At 37.0% G+C, this 18,316-nt stretch overlaps 3 protein-coding genes across 5 annotated transcripts; 2 read left to right on the forward strand and 1 right to left on the reverse strand.

Annotated features, from left to right (window-relative positions):
- Nucleotides 1-2,107: 2,107 nt before the first annotated feature.
- Nucleotides 2,108-5,918, reverse strand: LOC100116513 (luciferin 4-monooxygenase). Its single transcript, XM_001600939.6, has 9 exons — nt 5,554-5,918; nt 5,366-5,475; nt 5,151-5,279; nt 4,871-5,078; nt 4,288-4,775; nt 4,039-4,216; nt 3,747-3,968; nt 2,869-3,098; nt 2,108-2,807 (listed from the first exon to the last, which is right to left on the reverse strand). Exons 2-9 carry the CDS (start codon nt 5,390-5,392, stop codon nt 2,643-2,645), a joined length of 1,647 nt encoding a protein of 548 aa, XP_001600989.2. The 5' UTR covers nt 5,393-5,475; nt 5,554-5,918; the 3' UTR covers nt 2,108-2,642.
- On the forward strand, nt 5,820-9,871 carry LOC116738583. Of its 2 annotated transcripts, none has more exons than XM_032599756.1 (2): nt 5,820-5,932; nt 5,997-9,871. In XM_032599756.1, exon 2 carries the CDS (start codon nt 8,807-8,809, stop codon nt 9,497-9,499), a length of 693 nt encoding a protein of 230 aa, XP_032455647.1. In that variant the 5' UTR covers nt 5,820-5,932; nt 5,997-8,806; the 3' UTR covers nt 9,500-9,871. The 2 variants fall into 2 exon arrangements, with proteins under 2 accessions (XP_032455647.1, XP_032455648.1); XM_032599757.1 differs by having other exon boundaries at nt 5,832-5,932; nt 6,022-9,871.
- A 3,589-nt stretch (nt 9,872-13,460) lies between these two features.
- Nucleotides 13,461-16,746, forward strand: LOC107981984. Of its 2 annotated transcripts, XM_031928901.1 has the most exons (5): nt 13,461-14,468; nt 14,554-14,728; nt 14,791-15,306; nt 15,638-16,085; nt 16,401-16,746. In XM_031928901.1, exons 3-4 carry the CDS (start codon nt 15,096-15,098, stop codon nt 15,865-15,867), a joined length of 441 nt encoding a protein of 146 aa, XP_031784761.1. In that variant the 5' UTR covers nt 13,461-14,468; nt 14,554-14,728; nt 14,791-15,095; the 3' UTR covers nt 15,868-16,085; nt 16,401-16,746. The 2 variants fall into 2 exon arrangements, with proteins under 2 accessions (XP_031784761.1, XP_031784762.1); XM_031928902.1 differs by lacking the exon at nt 13,461-14,468 and having other exon boundaries at nt 14,479-14,728.
- The last annotated feature ends 1,570 nt before the right edge of the window (nt 16,747-18,316 follow it).

Here is an 18,316-nt window from a genome sequence, read left to right on the forward strand (position 1 = left end):
GTCTCGCTCTCGATGTGTGTATAAACCTCAGCAGAATAAGGGCAAAAATAATGCAGCGGGCTCTAATAAAAATCTGACGAGCGTAATCCTCGGTTAAGCCAACGATGTTACACCATGATAAATAAACCAATAAAACAAGACCCCTCGAGCGCCGGCGCGTGCGGCAGTAGCTGCTCTTTCTCTCACTCCCTTTATCTCCATCGTGCCATAGTACGCCGGTCTCTTTTTCTCTCGCCCCTCCACTCCTCGTATTATCTGGCGTAGTCGTCTCCACCCCTCTCGTACACGCACACACGCGCACAGACTCGATTTTTATTGACACGCCGAGGGGCGAGCGTCGCTTATAGGCGCACGAATTCACATATATACATGTATAGGGGAGAGACGGTGCGGTAACTCCGATGATCTTTTTAATAAGCCGCACTTTGTGTGACGCTGCGATTCTCGCCCGATCGGCCTTTTTCCTGCGTGCTGAGAGCGAGCGGCTCTTACGTAAGGAATTATCGCGTGTAATGGTGTGGGCAGATTTGCATGGGCAGCTCACTCCCCGTATTCATACTCTCTCGGCGCTGATTCTTATTGTATTCAAGCGTATTTACTTGCGGGTACTTGACAAAAGGAACGATTATATAAGAGTCACACGTGAAGCTTTAATGTATTCAAACGCTTTATCGTGTGAACGGATAATATAGTTCAACAACTCCAATGTGCCAGATTCTTCGATCCTTGACGCAGAGGCGTGATTTCTCCGATTCAAAGATCATTGAACAGTGAAAAACATTTATTTGCATTACTATAATTATTGCGCGCATAAAAATGTCGCACGTCTTAATCGGAGCGATTCAAGTGCAGCCGAGTTATTAATTTACTTGGCACATCGTCACAGTCAAGATATCGGAGTCTTATTTTTCGCAATCGCGCGGCGTCGATTGATGCGAGCTACGATAATTGATGCGGCGAAACTCGACTCGTGTACTCGCGCACGCGCGGCTTTTATACAAACGTACTCGACGGAAACAAACAGAGAAGCCGAAGAAGCGAGGCACTCGGGAGAGAAAGTGTTATTAATTGGTGTCTCAATAAACCCGCGTAAGCGTCATTCCTCGCTTTGATTTTTAGCGGCTGTTAAAAAAAAAACTGACATCATCAAGGATAGATTGTCGACTGGGTTGAGAAATTCTTCTTCAATAATGTGTTGATATAAATAGAGTGATTATTCACTTTCGATTTTTCTCAACTTTGTAGTTACTTGCCGTTAGTTTTCACAAATTTCGTAAGAGATGATGATTAAACAAAAAATTCACCAATAGAAATAAATATGAGTATCGGTATTCGTTCTATTGTGACCCTCTACACATATGAATGGTAAAAAAATCATCAAACCCGAGAGGCGCGTGGCATGCTGCCGCCTGCGTAATTCTCTATTACGTCGATGATACATCCCCGAGGGGCGAAAAGACATATGCTGACGTTGGTTCGAGTAAAGCGAGCCCGTGTGGCTTTTTCCCACCCTTCAAAGAGCCCAAAGTTAATTCGCAGTTAAATCCCCGGCAAGCACGATTAAAAGGACGAGCAATTCTTCCTTCTGCTGGCTTACCCGCACTAGCGTAAAAAGTCGTTTTTTGTTTGCTTTTCGCACAGTTAAAATAATTGATGATCGCGCGGGTGATGCAGTAGGATAAAAACCGCTGCCAATTCTTCAGCAAGTAGTTTTTTAAAACAATTTTATACTGCTTTAATATAAAAATCCGTATTGAACTTTTTTACCTTCATACTCTATTGTTTTAACTTTATGTATTTTCTGTTTTACAATTAAAATAATTTCTAAATTATCTAATTGTTATATGTGTGCACTGTGGAACAGCATCAAGCTGCTTAAGGAAGAAAGCAAGAAGGTTTTTTGCCTGTAATTGCATTTTTTCTCAGCAAATAATTAGTAAAATAACTTGGTATCTACATACAGTAAGTAGTTCTTGTCAATCTTGATCCCTGAGATTTTTGTTCTTATTTTTTTGTAAAAGTCTGCCGTTTAGTTATCAAGTTCTAACGGATAAAAATATTTAATAGGTGATAACAAGGATGTAATCATAGTAAAAGTAACAACACATTAATAATAACAATAATTTACTGCATAATATATCCCTGGTAGAAACGTTTGCGAACCATTCGCCAACGGTTGGCCAATTTTATGAAGTTTGGCCAACAGTTCCCGGCAGACATTTACGCTTTTACAATATTCATTGGTCAACGGTTGTCCAATTTTAAAACTCTTACAAAAAGCTAATAAATCATCAATGCCTGCTCAAATAATTTATTAATATGACTCTATTATTAATAAATAAACATTAGATCGAACAATAATATGGTTTTGACATCGTAGAATTAGATTTTAAGTGAGTATAAACTTGCATTAAATTTTGGGGTTATGTGAAAAGGTGTACGCACGAGTCGCCACGAGTGACTATAGTGCGCATGCGCGACATCAGCTGCAGAGCGCATATTTGCTGATACACACAGAGCAGGCTTCTAATAGATAAATTTCGTTGGGCAGTGGTTGGCCAACGCCGTGGACTAACCATTGGTGAACAGACCATCCTGGTTGGCTTATTTTCTACCAATAACATTCTACAAAATGCATTTTTTTATTTCTTCGAATCAGCGTATGCCTTAGCCATTTCTTTGAGGGCGCCAGTAGCGATCTTTCCTGTCATAGTACGTGGTAAAGCATCCACAAACTTTACACCACCCCAAAGTTTTTTGTAAAACCCTAATGTGGATGATAGTTCAACGAGCTCTTCTTCGGTAACCTATGCATGCAATCAGTACTCATTTTTCAGTACATATATGATTTAAAGATAATTTCAATACCTTAGATCCTGGTACTTTTTGCACAAAAGCCATCACGTGCTCGACGTCTTCTTCGTGAGGATAAGAGGTAACACCAACGTCTACAACATCTGGGTGCTTGAGTAACAATTCACTAATGTCGAGTGGATAGATGTGATGAAAGCGAAACTTCATGATATTTTTTATTCTGTCGATTATAAAGAATTCGCCACTATCATCGTAGTAGCCTACATCGCCAGTGTGTAACCATCCTGCGTGTAATTGTTTCAGTATTATGTGGCAATACAACTAAATAAGTTATATATTTTTATAATACATCGTCGCTCCCAACGGAGACTAGCCCATTTCATTTCTCGCCGCTAAGACTAGCACAGTTCAGAGTTCTTTTATTCTGTTCTATGCAAAGTACATAGATGTAGGAAATCGAAAATAAAACTAATGAATTCGCTGTATATTTTAAGAAATTTTAAAAATAAAAATTTAAAGATAGTATTAAATTAAAATTTTTTTAAGCACTTTAAGGGGATCTGGGAGCTGGAAACATTGTTTTTCTGTTCCATATAACTTTTTGAATAAAGCTTACAATGAAAAACCAAGACCAGAGCGCCATAGGTTTGAGATAATCATTCTACCAAAAGAAAATGTCAATACGGCTTTTAGTTTTTTTTTGGCATTTGAAATACTAAATACTCTGTGGTGGATTTGCGAAGCTATAACTCCCACCTCCCCTTAAAAATTGTTGGTCTAAAATGTTCTAGTGTTGGCGAATAGTAAAAGGTATCAGTTTTGACGCGAATTCTGAAAAGTGTTACTCTTTGTAGCGGGTGACGAATTATATACTCTTATTTTATGTAGTGATTTGATGTAATTATATAAAATTTAATTTTAATCAGACAAACCATCTTCGTCGATGGTTTCGATAGTGGCCTGCATATTGGCGTAATATCCATTAAACATGAACGAACTCATGACACAAATTTCACCAGCTTCATTCGGCCCCAAAGTTTTGCCAGTTATTTGATCAATTGTTTTAACTTGAACGTTTGGCACCACATATCCAACGGATGTGGGACTTTTGCATTTATTTGTTTGCTTGCAAACGAGACCATTTTCCGTCATTCCTTGTTAAGAAAATCAAATCGTTTATTTATCGGCATTGTTTTCACGCACATTAGCAACAAATACGCATACCGTATATCTGATAGCGGTTAACTTGAGACAGATGCGTTCGAAAACCATCAATCGTATGTTGACTTAATTTTGCTCCGCCAACTAAGATTTCACTTACCGAACTGAAATCATATCTGTCGTAGAATTTATTTTTGCAGATGCTGGAAATAAAATTTGGAAATCCTAAAATTAAATTAATCTGTAAATAAAATTAAATCGATTAGCAACGTATTAAGATGACGTGAATAAACTGAAAGCCAATAAATTTACCTGGTACTTTTCAATAAGTTGACATATATATTCAGGATCGTATTTTCTACATAGAATCACGATAGATCTGCTAAAAACTGACGCCAACATACTACGCATCCCGAGTATCCAGTAAGTAGTAGAATACCAAAGAGTCACTTTATTAGGTATCATATGCTTAAACGAACATGTTAAAATCAAATTTAAAAGATGATTGTAGTTCGTCTTGACAGCTTTAGCAGGGCCACTAGTTCCGGAGGAAAACAACAAGCTTGCTGGTTCAGTTGATAGATTTTCAATTTTTCGAGCCGTAAATGTTTCTACATCTTTAATTTTTCGCATTTGAATAAAATCTTCAAATGTTTCTTTATTGTTGTTACAATCGTCATAAACAACAATTCTTGTATTTCCATTCTCTAATTTAATAGTCTCTTGGATTGTATCGATCATAAGAGAGGTTGTAAATACAATTTTTGGTTTTGCTACTTTATATGCATGGCGTGCAGAATCTGAAAGAGGCAGATGTTTATATAGTAAAATCATCAGAGCAGTTATATGTACTTCATATATTTTTTTCTTCTTTACATAAACATATGCTTTTTACCTAATGTAAATTCATGGTGCCAAGAATTATAAACTGCACCGACGTAAAAGATAGAATACATCACTACATAATTATTAAGACAATTAGGTGAACAAATTGTAACTATATCTCCAGATCCTATTCCTTGTTGCTTTAACCACAGAGCTAGCCGAATACTTCTATCTTTCATTTGACCAAAAGTTATTTGTTTTCCAGTTTCCGGTTCGATCTTCCAAAATAAATAAAGCTTAACAATTTAGAAAAAAAAAATATTTATCAAAATAATATAAATATTCGTTACCCATCCCAAATGATCGGCGTACTGACTGAAGGTGTCGAGAAGTAATTGCCCAAGACTTTGGTTTTTAACGCCAAAATCAATTTTCGCCCCTTTTACAATATTATTTTGAATAATAAAGTTTTCTGATTCCTTTAAAGTCAAATGATGAAATTGGAGACAACTTACGCAAAATATTAAATTACATGCTCAATCGGAAGCTAATTTTTAAAACTTACTGTTCGATCAATTGTGCTGATATCCATAGTTTTAAGTAGAAGCTTTTGATCTACTCCGATAAATAATTTCTGACCAAAAGAATACGTGTAACGAAGAAATGAAGTTGCATCTTAATAGTATTATTAAAAATCAGTAATTGAAATTCGTTGTTTTAGATAGTTCCAAACGTTTTAAATATTTCACTTACCTATTCTACGTTACATTGTCAATGTATAGTGGACTCGAACACAAAGTATAAACTCATAATATCATCTTATCGTTACAACGATGAATTATTTATAATTACTTGATTGCTATACCGTTTAAAAAATGTTATCAGCTACCTCATAAATAAGTATTCGATGAACAGAAATGATCTAGAAGACATTTTGATGTTTTTGGTTTCACTTTAACGTGTTGTATAATTATAGATAACGTTTCAGAATTATTTGCCTTTTGATCGTATTAAAATAACTTTATTTGTAACTAAAAGCTACTAGCGAATATTTAACGGCAGAAACAGACTTGATGGTTGAGGACGTAAAAAACATGCAAGAGTAGGCATGTGAAATTCGCACAGAATACAGGTATATTTTTGTAGAATTATTATTGAAAAGTCAAGGTCAAGCTAATCTAAAGTATTGATCGTAGTTAAACGACTCGTCCTTCCAAACAGGTGGACAAAAAATTACTCAGCACAACTAATGCTTAATGAGGTTCTAATGGCAATTAAATTTAAATTACTATATATAACAACAATTTCATAAACAGGTCTGTATGTATGTCAAAAAGGCATCCGCATGAAATTTCATAAGACCGACAGTCATTGATGATTGGGTTCAGTTGGTTGGATGAATCAATGTAGTGTACACGTATCATATAAACTTTGTAGAAGTTTGAGAGTAGAGCTGTATTGAATAAAATAAATTTATCGAATCAATATAATTTATTAGCTAGAATTAGGATTATAAATGTAGTTATCGAGTTGTAAGCAGATCAATGTGTTATTATGCTTATCATAACCTTTTTCTGGGTAGAATAGTTATTGCAGATCATTATACGCGATCAGGAAATATGGAGAATTTACTACCAAGGCTCCAATATAAATAAGGAAAAATAACTCGTAATTAAGGCTCGTAATTAGTGCTTATACTAAACTCTATTAATTTTAAAGGAAAACGCGCTTTAAAATAAGCGCAAAAATTTTTTCATAACGTGCATCGAAAACGCGCTTTTGGCCTACGAAAAAGTGGAGTGAAAGTAGAGTTTTTCAAGTCTGAAGCGAAAGGCCTTTTTAGTGTTTGTGTGTGTGTGTGTGTGTATGTATATATATATATATATGGGGAAATCTACAGAAAATATGCAGTTAGAGGGCTCGAAAATCCGAAAAAAAAAATTCGATGCTACATCGCCGCTACCACACTTTTCTTATCCTTTGAGGTCTATAGAACACTGAAAAGGCGATGATCCTGCGATATCGACCTCGGCACAATGATTTCTGGGCGATTTAAATTTTTTTTCGTGAAATTTTCGTCGTAAAAATTCATGAAAAGTAGCCATTGTTCAACGGCATGTACTCAAGCTCTGGGGGTGCAAACAGTAAATGCGTATTTATAGGATCAAAGTATGAGATAAAATCTTCAATTTTAGCCATGGTGAGTTAAAAATAGTTGCTTACATTCAAAGTTGTCTTGGTCTGAAAATAGCGAAAAATCGAAATTTTTCATAAAAAACACAAGGCAATTTTTTTATTTTAAAATCCTAATAACTTTTTACTCGGGCGGTTGTCGTCACCCATCCGGGGCTTAAATTGAAGCTCCTTTCTTGTACTTTGATTTTACCAAATTAGATTAACAGTTTATTTGTTGATTAGCTATATGTATGCTTATCAATTTCTTATGGAAATATGCTTATGGCTATCAGAGGCCCTTTTTCGACCTTTTTGATTGTCATATATATAGCTATTCAACAAAGAGGGGTTTAATCTAAATTTTCAAAACCAAAGGACAAGATAAGATCTTCAATTTAAGCCCTGGACGATTAACAATGACAGCCCGAGTCAAAACTTATCAGAATTTTAAAAATAGCAAAATCGCCGGTTTTCGTGAAAAATCAAAATATTTTTGATTTTTTGCATTTTTTAAACGTAGACAACTTTTTACCCAAGCAACCATTTTTAACCTACCAAGGCTAAAATTAAAGATCTTTTTCAGCACTTTGATCCTGGTAGAGGCATTTTCAGTTTGCGCCTCCCAGACATCGAGTACATGCCGTCGAACTATGGCTATAATGGCGTCAAACATTTCGGGGCGTCGCAAAAACAAGTTTCGTTGCAAACGGGTGGGTTTTATTATAAAAATAATTTAAATGAAACTAAATTTCAATCGTTCTCCGTAATGTCAGACTGCCTACGACTCGATGCAGCGGGCGTGTGGGCTCGTTTAAATCTAAAGTTTTGAATTAACCTATAGACTATTATAGGATGCGTTTAATAATAAGTTCATACAAACGCCGACAACTTTTTCCCTGTTCATTCAAATTTTAACGAATTTTTTTAAAATTAAAACCCTAATTTGACGTAGACCCTCATCGCCTTTTCAGCGTTCTATAGACCTCAAAGGATAAGAAAAGTGTGGTAGCAGCGATGTAGCATCGAATTTTTTTTTCGGATTTTCGAGCACTCTGACTGCATATTTTCTGTAGATTTCCCCATATATATATATATATATATAAACACACACACACACACACACATACGGGGGAAGGTGGGGCACAGCAAGCTTGGCGGGTGAAACGGGCACTCGTCTATCTATAAATTAAAACAGTAAAAAATAAAAAATCCATTTAATAATAGTTCATATATATGTCTAGATTTTCCCCCTTATAATATTTAGCCCAAAAAAGGTGTTTAAAAAATTATCCTGCAAGTGGAAAAAAGTTAGGAAATCGTAGGTGTTTTTCATTTTTCAATAAGCGAGTACATTGCGAGATTTAAATAATCCTAGTACATATTTTAAAGCTTATTCTACAACCCTGTATTTTTATTTTTGTTTAAAGCCGCCTTAAATATGAAAAAATAATTATTTTTAAAAAATTATAAATGTGGGGCACGGAGGGCACCATAGCGGGGCACGCAGGGCACACGGAAGCACTGCGTAGCTCCGATCTGCGGAATCAGCTGACTGATTCCTCACCTCTATACTCAATCGGAGTTCGGCGAGCTGAGTACGGAGCAGCTCGATGCTTGTAGTTTTTTTAGTTAATTGCTTGTAGTTATAAGATTTTTAGTGTAGTGATGGTGCGGCATTACGTCAAGAAAACTAATAAGGAGTCGTGGAATGATGGGCAGATGCATTTAGCTATTAGTGCAGTTCTCGGCGGTTCAACATGCAAAGCTGCTGCTCAAAAGTTTGGCATTCCAAGAACCACTTTACAAAAAGAATTTATAAGTGCTCGTAATAATGACAACATTATCCAATGATTTTTTTACATTGTTGCAGTCTCTGATGGATAAATTCAACTTCAAAGCTGAAAATATTTACAATGTTGATGAGACTGACATATCCATAGTACCTAAATCATGCTCTAGAGTAGTGGCACGTACAGGACACAAACAAGTTGGAGGCAAAACTGCTGCTGAAAGAGGTGAAACCGTCACTGCAGAAATTTGCATGTCAGCCGCAGGAGCTTTCATGCCACCTATGCTGATTTTTCCTAGAGTGAAAGAAAATAAAGAACTACTTGAAGGAGCGCCAGCTGGAGCATGGGCTGAATTTCACAAAAGTGGATGGATACAAGTTTACATTTATACAAGATGGTTTAGAAGATTCATTAATTATTCTCATGCTTCAAAAGACAACCCAGTACTGCTGTTATTAGATGGGCATGTCAGTCATGTAAAGAACCTAGAAGTAATTGAGTTGGCGATGGAGCATGGAGTTGAAATCATCTGTTTTCCACCTCACTGCGCGCATAGAATGCAACCACTTGATGTCGGCTTCATGAAACCTATAAGTCATTATTATACAGAAGAAGTAAATGCATTTCAACGAACAGGTGAACGAGTCACTTTAAAAAATTTGTTTCTGTTGTTTGCAAAGGCATTCATGAATGCTGGAAAAATAGATACAGTCAACGCCAATTCCAGTTCCTAAACCTGTAAAGCGAAAGCTGCCTGCTTCTAACAGTGCAGAAAGAAACGTAAAGCACTTGCAAATCTTCCTGTAAACAATAGTAATTGCACTGTCAGTGAGAATTTAATTGCAAATTTTGCGAACAATGAAATTAAAGTAATTCAATTAAGTGAAATTGATGCAGTTCAATTAGAAAACTGTGAGTTTGTTTATATTTAATATTAATTATTGATCTCGTTATTCAAATAAAATGTGTTACTAGGTTAAAAACTATTAAAATCAAAAGCAAAATGTGATAAAGGTTACCTAGTCGACTAGTGATTATAATTATTGTCTGTAAAATCTTCGAGCCTGTTACAATGCCGCTACCCTAAGCGGGTCTTGGGCGTTGTCGTCCAGATCGGACGGGTGGGTGCCTATCACCACTACACAGCGCGTCCTTAGGTTGCGGATAGCGGAACAGCCCCTGAGAAAGAGGATAGCTGCGAATAAATTGAATAAGCAGCCGCGGACAGCCGATAGGAACAGGCGTGGGTGTGATGAGCCCTAACTGTCGAACGCATTCATCTAGAAACACTACGCAAGCACCACAACAATAAAAACACTTCACATTATCTCTTATCTCTCAATCTATCTCTTACATCACACATTACAAAAATGGGCAAAAATCCTGCTGCCGAGGAGGATGCGGGAGCGATGACAACTGCCCCGAAAGGGGATGTGTAGAATGATTCGTCACCTGGTCTTACGCGGTAACGATGCCAGCGAAGGTGCGCTGCCTTGCAGGGGGGGGCGTTAGGATGCGAGAATGAAACCGGAGTGTGTCTGACGACGAATTGACACTGTCCTCGTCAAAGTCGGAAAGCTCTCATACTTAGTTCTAGAGAGGTATGGGGGTTATCACCTCTAGAACGGTGGACTCATCTGCGATCGGAACAGGATCCGAAGCGCGCGGGTTTAACATAACATCATGGCTCAAAAAAAATCAAATCCGAACCAAAAGGGACTTAAGGGTCGGAACTTGGAATGTTCGCAGTCTATACAGAGCAGGTGCGTTTAAAGAACTCGTAAAGGAAGCTGATAGGTACAATCTAGATTTGGTAGCAATACAGGAATCGCGGTGGCCAGATGGCGGAGTACTAGCATCGGGTAACTTCACGTACCTGTATGGGACCGGGAGTGGGGGATCTCTAGGCACCGGATTTCTCGTAAGCAAAAGCATCATACATTCGGTTAAAAGTTTCAAATCCGTCAATGATAGGCTCTCGTACATCATTATCGAAGGTGAATTGTATAGATATGTATTTATTAATGTACACTGTCCTACGGAGGACAAAGAAGAAGAAGCTAAGGATCTCTATTAAGAAACTTTAGAGCAGGTAATCGACCAGTTCGCGTCTTACGACACAAGAATAGTATTAGGCGATTTCAATGCTAAAATAGGTAGGGAGGAAATGTTTAGGCCTACTATAGGGAAGGAAAGCCTGCACGAAGCCAGCAATGATAACGGTATTAGGGTCATAAATTTCGCGGCGGCAAAAGATCTTGTAATCAAAACTACGTGTTTTAAGCACAAGAACATACACACGTTGCCTACGTGGACATCGCCGGACGGGGCCACACAGAACCAAATTGATCATATCCTCATTGAAAAAAGACGTCATACTAATGTTCTTGACGTAAGGGCTTACAGAGGGGCAGATAGCGACTCGGACCACTTCCTAGTAGTAGCCAAATTAAGAGCTAGACTAGTAGCGAATCAAAATAGTAAGCAAGCAAACAAGGTAGAAAGCTTCGATATTGAGAAACTACGAGATAGAACAGAGCGAATTAGGTACCAGATAGAAATTAATAACAGGTTTCAGGCACTTGAAGAAGCAAACACATCGCCGGAGGGGAATGACGAACCGAATAGCTTATGGGGGGGGGGGGGGGGGGCATCGAAAAAACGGTAAAAGAGGCCGCGAACAAAGTACTGGGTAAAAAGAAAAAGCCAAAGAGCAAACCATGGTTTGACGAAGAGTGCGAACTCTGGTTTGAAAGGCGCAAAAAGGCTAAATTAGATAGCTTACAAAATAGAAGCGATAGGACCGTAGAAGAGTATTCTAACGTAAGGAAACAGACGAGCGCGATCTACAGAAATAAGAAGCGGGAGTATCAAAAGAATCTTATTAGGAGAATAGAAACTAACAGTAAGGAAAATAACCCCCGCGAAATGTACAGAGGGATTAACGCCATCAGAAAGGGTTTTAGGAGTAGAGCGCAATTGATGAAGGACGAAAATGGGGACCTCGTAACAAATGACAACGAATTACTGTCGCTGTGGAAAAATTATTTCGATAAATTATTAAACGTGCACGAAAATAGCGAAGAATTAGGGGACGAAATTCACACTGCTGAACCCCACGTGGAGGAACCGAGCTACCAAGAAGTAGAGGCCGCGATTAAAAAACTAAAAAACAACAAAGCCGCGGGAAATGACTCTATACCAGCTGAGTTACTCAAATATGGGGGCGTCGAGCTCACTTTCAAAATCTATAGACTAGTATGTGCCATCTGGAAAAATGAAACAATACCCGAAAATTGGAAGGAATCTATCATTATACCGATTTTTAAAAAGGGGGATAAGACAGACTGCAATAACTATAGGGGTATTTCACTTTTAGCAACGTGCTACAAAGTTCTGTCAAACGTAATACAAGCTAGACTCACTCCATTCGCGGAAGATATAGTAGGAGATTATCAGTGCGGATTTCGGCGCAACAGATCGACGAGCGATCAAATGTTTACCATAAGACAGTTGTTACAGAAAAAGTGGGAATTTTGCGAAACCATACACCAACTATTTATAGATTTTAGAAAAGCGTACGACTCTATTAAGCGAAGCAAAATGTATCAAATTCTAGTACTTCTCGGTGTACCGAAAAAACTCGTGAGATTAATTCAAATATGTCTGAACGGAAGCACGGGAAAGGTCCGAGTAGGCGGTAATGTATCAGAACCCTTCATGATACGCGATGGTTTAAAACAAGGGGATGGGCTCTCTACGGTGCTGTTCAACTTAACGTTAGAGTATGCAGTTAGAAAAATGCAGGTTAGCCAGATGGGCGCAACGCTTAATGGAACAACGCAGATACTAGGCTACGCAGATGATTTGGATATACTGGGGGATTGTAGGGAAACGGTAGCAAGAAACGCGGAAATCCTCATAAAAGTGGTGGAGTATACAGGGTTAGAAATGAGTGAATCAAAAACAAAGTACATGATTGTGGATAAGCTAGGCATCTGCAGAGGGGAGGAAGATCTCAGAGTGGGAATTTTACTTTTGAAAAGGTTAGCGAATTCAGGTATCTGGGTACAACCATAAATGATAGAAACGAGATTAATGTTGAAATAAATAAGAGACTCCATTCGAGTAATGCTTGCTTCTACGCCGTGAGTAATTTACTTAAGTCGAGGCTGTTGTCTAAAAACGTTAAAATAAGAATATACAGGACAAAAATACTGCCGGTGGTTCTGTACGGGTGCGAAACGTGGGCTCTCACTAAGCAGGCGGACAACCGTTTTAGGGTATTTGAAAATAAAGTCTTGCGAAAAATATACGGGCCGAAGAAAGATGAGGAAACCGGGGAATGGAGGAGACTACACAATGATGAGTTACACAATCTGTACGCGTCACCAAATATTAACAGAATAATAAAATCGCGCAGATTGGGATGGGCAGGGCACGTAGCGAGAATGGGAGACGACTGTACGGCAGCGCGTATCATGAAGGGCAGGCCGATAGTAACGCGACCTCTAGTTAGACCTAGACGTAGATGGGAGGACAACGTAAAAGCGGATCTAGTAGAAATAGGACGGGTGGGTGTCGATCGGAGAGGTGCATCTTGGGTGGGGTTGACACAAGATAGGGCAGCGTGGAAGGCTTGCGTAGATGAGGCAATGAACTTTCGAGTTCCAAATGCCATGTAAAAAAAAAAAAAAAAAACTTCGAGCAATAAAATGAGTTTATAAAATTTCTGTTGGCTAATTTGGTCCTGACCTGTGTGCCTCATCCCCGTGCCATGCGTGCCCCATGGTGGGGCATGTAGAGCTTTTTGGAAGCAATTTCTGTTTTGTAAATTGCAAAAAAAAAAATACTCCACCAATTCAAGTTTTGTGAATTGAATTTATTTTAATACTCAATTTATTAAATGTTTTTTTTACCCCGAAATAGCCTATATTACCGACAGAGGAGTTAAATAAAGTTGCAGTGCCGCACATGCCCCACCTTCCCCTACATTTTTGTATCACTCGTGCTCGGATAGTGCCGCATAACGCAACGATTTTGCCTTGGCTAATTCTTGAATTATATCATCATCGGGTGAGGTTAGAGGTAAAAGCGTTAGGTTATAAGCAAAAGCGTTGCGTAATGAAAAATAACGCTACGTAAAAGCGTTGAGTTATGAAAAAAAATCGTAACGCTTCTCGCATCGCCCTCACAGTCTACATAACCTCTCTCGTTAGCCTCAGCAAAACCGTGCGTTATGCGGTACTTTATCCTCGCACTTGTGAAACAAAATAGTATGGGCAACTAGTACAATAAGTTGCCAAGCACGCACGCGGGCTTCATATCGCACTCGTTTGGCTCGTTAGCAAACCCACCCGCGTGCGTAATTGGCAACTTATCGCACTCGTTGCACAATATGATAATGGGCAAGACAAGATATGGGCTGTTCAATTTTCCTCCTGTGTTGCGTATACTATTTTTCTTCACACCAGCACCGAAAATAAACATTCCACAGATATTTGAATTTTCGTGAGTGTAGGTGTGTTACACATCTCTTATATGTGTGTTGGTGTGTTCCGATGGGAGCTCCAGTAAGTACAGCAATATGCGCGGATTTCATTATTTTTTTGGGAGATTGGCAATGGCTACTGGAACTCGACTGGAAAGTCGTTCCACCGCTTAGCAGTACCATTGATCATTTGCTGTACATAAACTGTAATGGTAAGTAGTGTTCTGATATAATCTTTATTTTTTATTTCAATAAATAATAATATGTCATACAATCTAAGTATGTATTATGTGTTAGCGAATACTGCAGTGCCTTGATGAGGATTTGGGAAATCTTGACATACAAGATAAAATTACTGAAATGGCCAAAGACGATGAAAACAGTGAACAGCTAGTGGAGCTAATTCTAGAAGAGGATAGCGAATTATATTATCTGCATGTCTCTCCAGCAGATAGTTCACAAGCTGCAAGGGGTAAATTGTGTTTTCAATTTTTATAAATAGTATAAAATTATGATGCTCATTTTTATGTATAGACATGGAATTTGCTACTGAACTGCTAAATCGGCATAAATCAGCTATCGACCATCAAGCCATAAATGCAATAGCAGCTGGTACTGCAGATGAGTCAACGCCTGGAGGAAGCAACTTAGTCACCTTAAATGTCTAGGACGAGGCAACAAATATTATACACGCTATTGAGATAACTCCATCTCAGCGTGATCAATCAAATGTTGCTATAAACTATTGCTATCTCTGCTGCTTAAGTTCAATTATTTATTTGCATACATGTGTATTTTTAAACTGTTTTTTAATTCTTATTAATAATTTTCTTGTAGACATGGAGTTTGCCAAAAAGTTATTGCAAGAAGAAACTACAAATGAAATTCATGCAGCAAGTGGTAGTCAATCATTGACGCAAACAAAGTTGCAAGTAGGACAAAAAAGATCATCAACTGTAGTTCAGTTGACAGACAACATTGGCAATGAAGATGAAACAGAAGATTTTCAAAATGTAAATGTCAACAAAAAAGCAAGAAAAACCAAGATTGGTATGTTAAATTTTTGAAATAATTTTAATATTTTAAAAGTCTTGAAAGTTGATTAATATATCCTCAAAGGTTCATGATACCTGTGCTGTTTTTTTGACCATTCAGAAAACAGAAGGTTGCATTAGCTCTGAAGCATGAGCGTCGAAACGACCTTTTCAGAGCAATGTACGCCTTCTGCTGTCTGTAAGGTCATGAAACTGCACTGGCTTCATGCAATGCACTCCAAGGGTTTGCATACCAATTTGCAAGTCTGCACGATCCATCAGTTCTTAGATATTCTATTTTTATACTTAAAACTTTTTGAATAATTGAATATTTTAAAACTTTAAAGGTGAAGAATTTTGTTTTTGGACTGAATCCCAGACTAAGTTGCTTCTGTCGCTATACAAAGAACATCAATCAAAGTTAGACGAAGGATCAATGAGGCATAAGGTATTTTGGACTCTAGTCGTTGAAGGATTAAAACAAAAAGGACATGCTTTCACTACTGTTCAATGCTCTACTAAAATGGATACGTTAAAAAGAGAAAGTGAAATATCACAATTCACAAACTGGCAATGATAAAAAGACCTGCGAACACTTTGAGGTGAGTCAGTAAATAATTGTCAAATATTATACTACTTATGTTTCTAATACATTTTTATTGTAATCTACAATTGGATATTGGATATTGGATGAGATGTTTTCCAAAAAGCCATGGATTAAACCACTTTCACAAGCATGATGTAATTTACCGATGGATGATTTCGATGAAAATGAGAAAGAGAAATCTAAGAGTAGTAAGTATTATAAATTATGAAGTATATAAAAGCCTATATGAAATAATATTTCTTTAACAAGTTTCTTATATTAAGGGGACAGACACATCCCAGAGAAAATGTCAAAAATATTGAAGATATTGAAGTTCAATATAAAAAACATGATTAGAATTTGATGTATGTTATATCTGTTCTGTTTTTTATAGTGTATCTGTGTATTATAATAAATTTTTCATTTTTTGACAGTTGGAGGTGTATACGTCTCCTTAATAATTATTCGTTAACTTATGTGTATCTGTAAAATTGTTTTAATTTTTTAATATTTTTATTTATTAGGACGTACAAATACAGTAAATCAAGAAAAGTCAGAAATTATGATGCAGACTTTAGAAAATCAGCGTTTACGAGCAGAAGCGACTGCAGAATACAGAAAACAAAAATTAGAAATTTTAAAGGATTTAACATCAAAGTTTAATTGCTAACGCAATCTCATTTACTTATAACATTCAGTTAATAAGATTAATATTATATTGAGTCATGAAAAGTTCATGGCTATAAGTAGTTCTAAGTAGTATGTATCATACTGGACAATTTAACTGTAATGCATTTGAAAGAGAATAAAAATACCTAGTTTTCCACGTTTGGTCCTCGGGATCGACCGCTTTGTTGGGCAGATAAAATGAAAAAGGTGTTTTTTTTTTTTTAAATCCATATCTCTGAAACTAAACATCATAACCTCACGAAAAAATCATGTCCATGAGTCACGTATCAAACTATATCCCACTTAAATTTCAAGTGATTTGAATCCTTATTTTTTCAGTAATAAATCAAAATCTTAAAAAAATTATTTTTTTTGTGCCTTGATTACGGACGTAAAGGCCTTATTGCACTTGAGATTTTGGAAAAAAGTAGATATTTTATGTGTGTTGGCTAAGTTTATTGCGGGGATGTCATCCCAAAAAACACTGTTTTTCTATTACATAAAACATTTTGATCAGACTTTTTGTTTTTCTAGAAGTTTGGAAATACAAAATACCCCGTGGCGGATTTGCAAAGCTTTTTGCATTTTGCGTCGACATCCCCTTAAGATATCAAAGTTTCAATTTTTTTGAGAAATTAGTTTGATTCCTTATTCGCAGATTAAGGCGCTGCAAGAGGGAGCTGTCATCGGCTCTGAAAGTTATACCACGTGATCTTTGGAGGCAGGTTTAAAAATTATTTTACTAGTTTAAAGAAATAGAAGTTAAGAACTAAAATATTATGTAGCGTAATGTTTTTAATAGTAGACATTTTTAAATTAATATCCTATATTAATGGGAGTATGAGACCTTCTGAAGAAAGAAGCAGAATTGTTAATTCTAATCACATATTATGTGGACATTGTGGAATTAAACAAAATCTAAAAACTGACAAATATTTTGAAACAGTAATAGATGTAAACGCATTGTAGGAGTACTGTTAATTTTAAATAGGTTCATATATATATATATATATATATATATATATTGGAGATTAATATATGTATAATAAATATTGATTTAAAATTTATGATTAGGAACACAAAAGATTCTATAGAAATATTAGAATGTACTGATTTACGCCAACAGTGGGGCCAGATCAAATAAATTACTGTATCATTGCGAGGTTATGATCACTTGTTTTGGTATAAATTTCAGAGCTTCCGAATATAACCACTAGGTGTGCCACTTTTGCTTTATCTTGCAAATATCTCTCAAACAATTTAGTCAAATGCTTCAGAATTTTATTTGGTGACGGATTCACCATAAAAAAGCTATCTGCCGCTAAAATTTTAAACGATTTCGTTGAGCAGTTCTCAAATAAAGAGCTAAAATGTAAAAACTGATATTTCTCAAAACTTTTGCTTCCTCGGAACAATATTTTATTTATTGAACCTATAAATTTAGTTGGAGGAAGCTAAGTGCCAATGAATTGGCAGCGGTTTTTTCAATAATTTTAATTTCACCCAAGATTCCTCCTCGTCTGTCGAATATCGCAAGAACGAGAGCAACCGCGCAGCGAAACACACGGAGGAAATGAATTATCGAGTGCAATGGTTCGTATATATAGCGCCATAACAAGACAATTAGAAAGCGCTAATTATCTAGTAGCGAAGCGAGCGCCGGTTCGAGCCGGGGAAATAATTATACCTGCGAGCAAAAAAAAGAGAGGAGGCAGGAAACCGCGTTCTCTCTCTCGGCTGCGCGAACGGCGTGCCGAGAAGAGAAGAGAGA

The sequence above is a fragment of the Nasonia vitripennis genome, chromosome 4, assembly GCF_009193385.2.
Source record: "Nasonia vitripennis strain AsymCx chromosome 4, Nvit_psr_1.1, whole genome shotgun sequence".
In the NCBI taxonomy this organism is placed as follows: domain Eukaryota; kingdom Metazoa; phylum Arthropoda; class Insecta; order Hymenoptera; family Pteromalidae; genus Nasonia; species Nasonia vitripennis.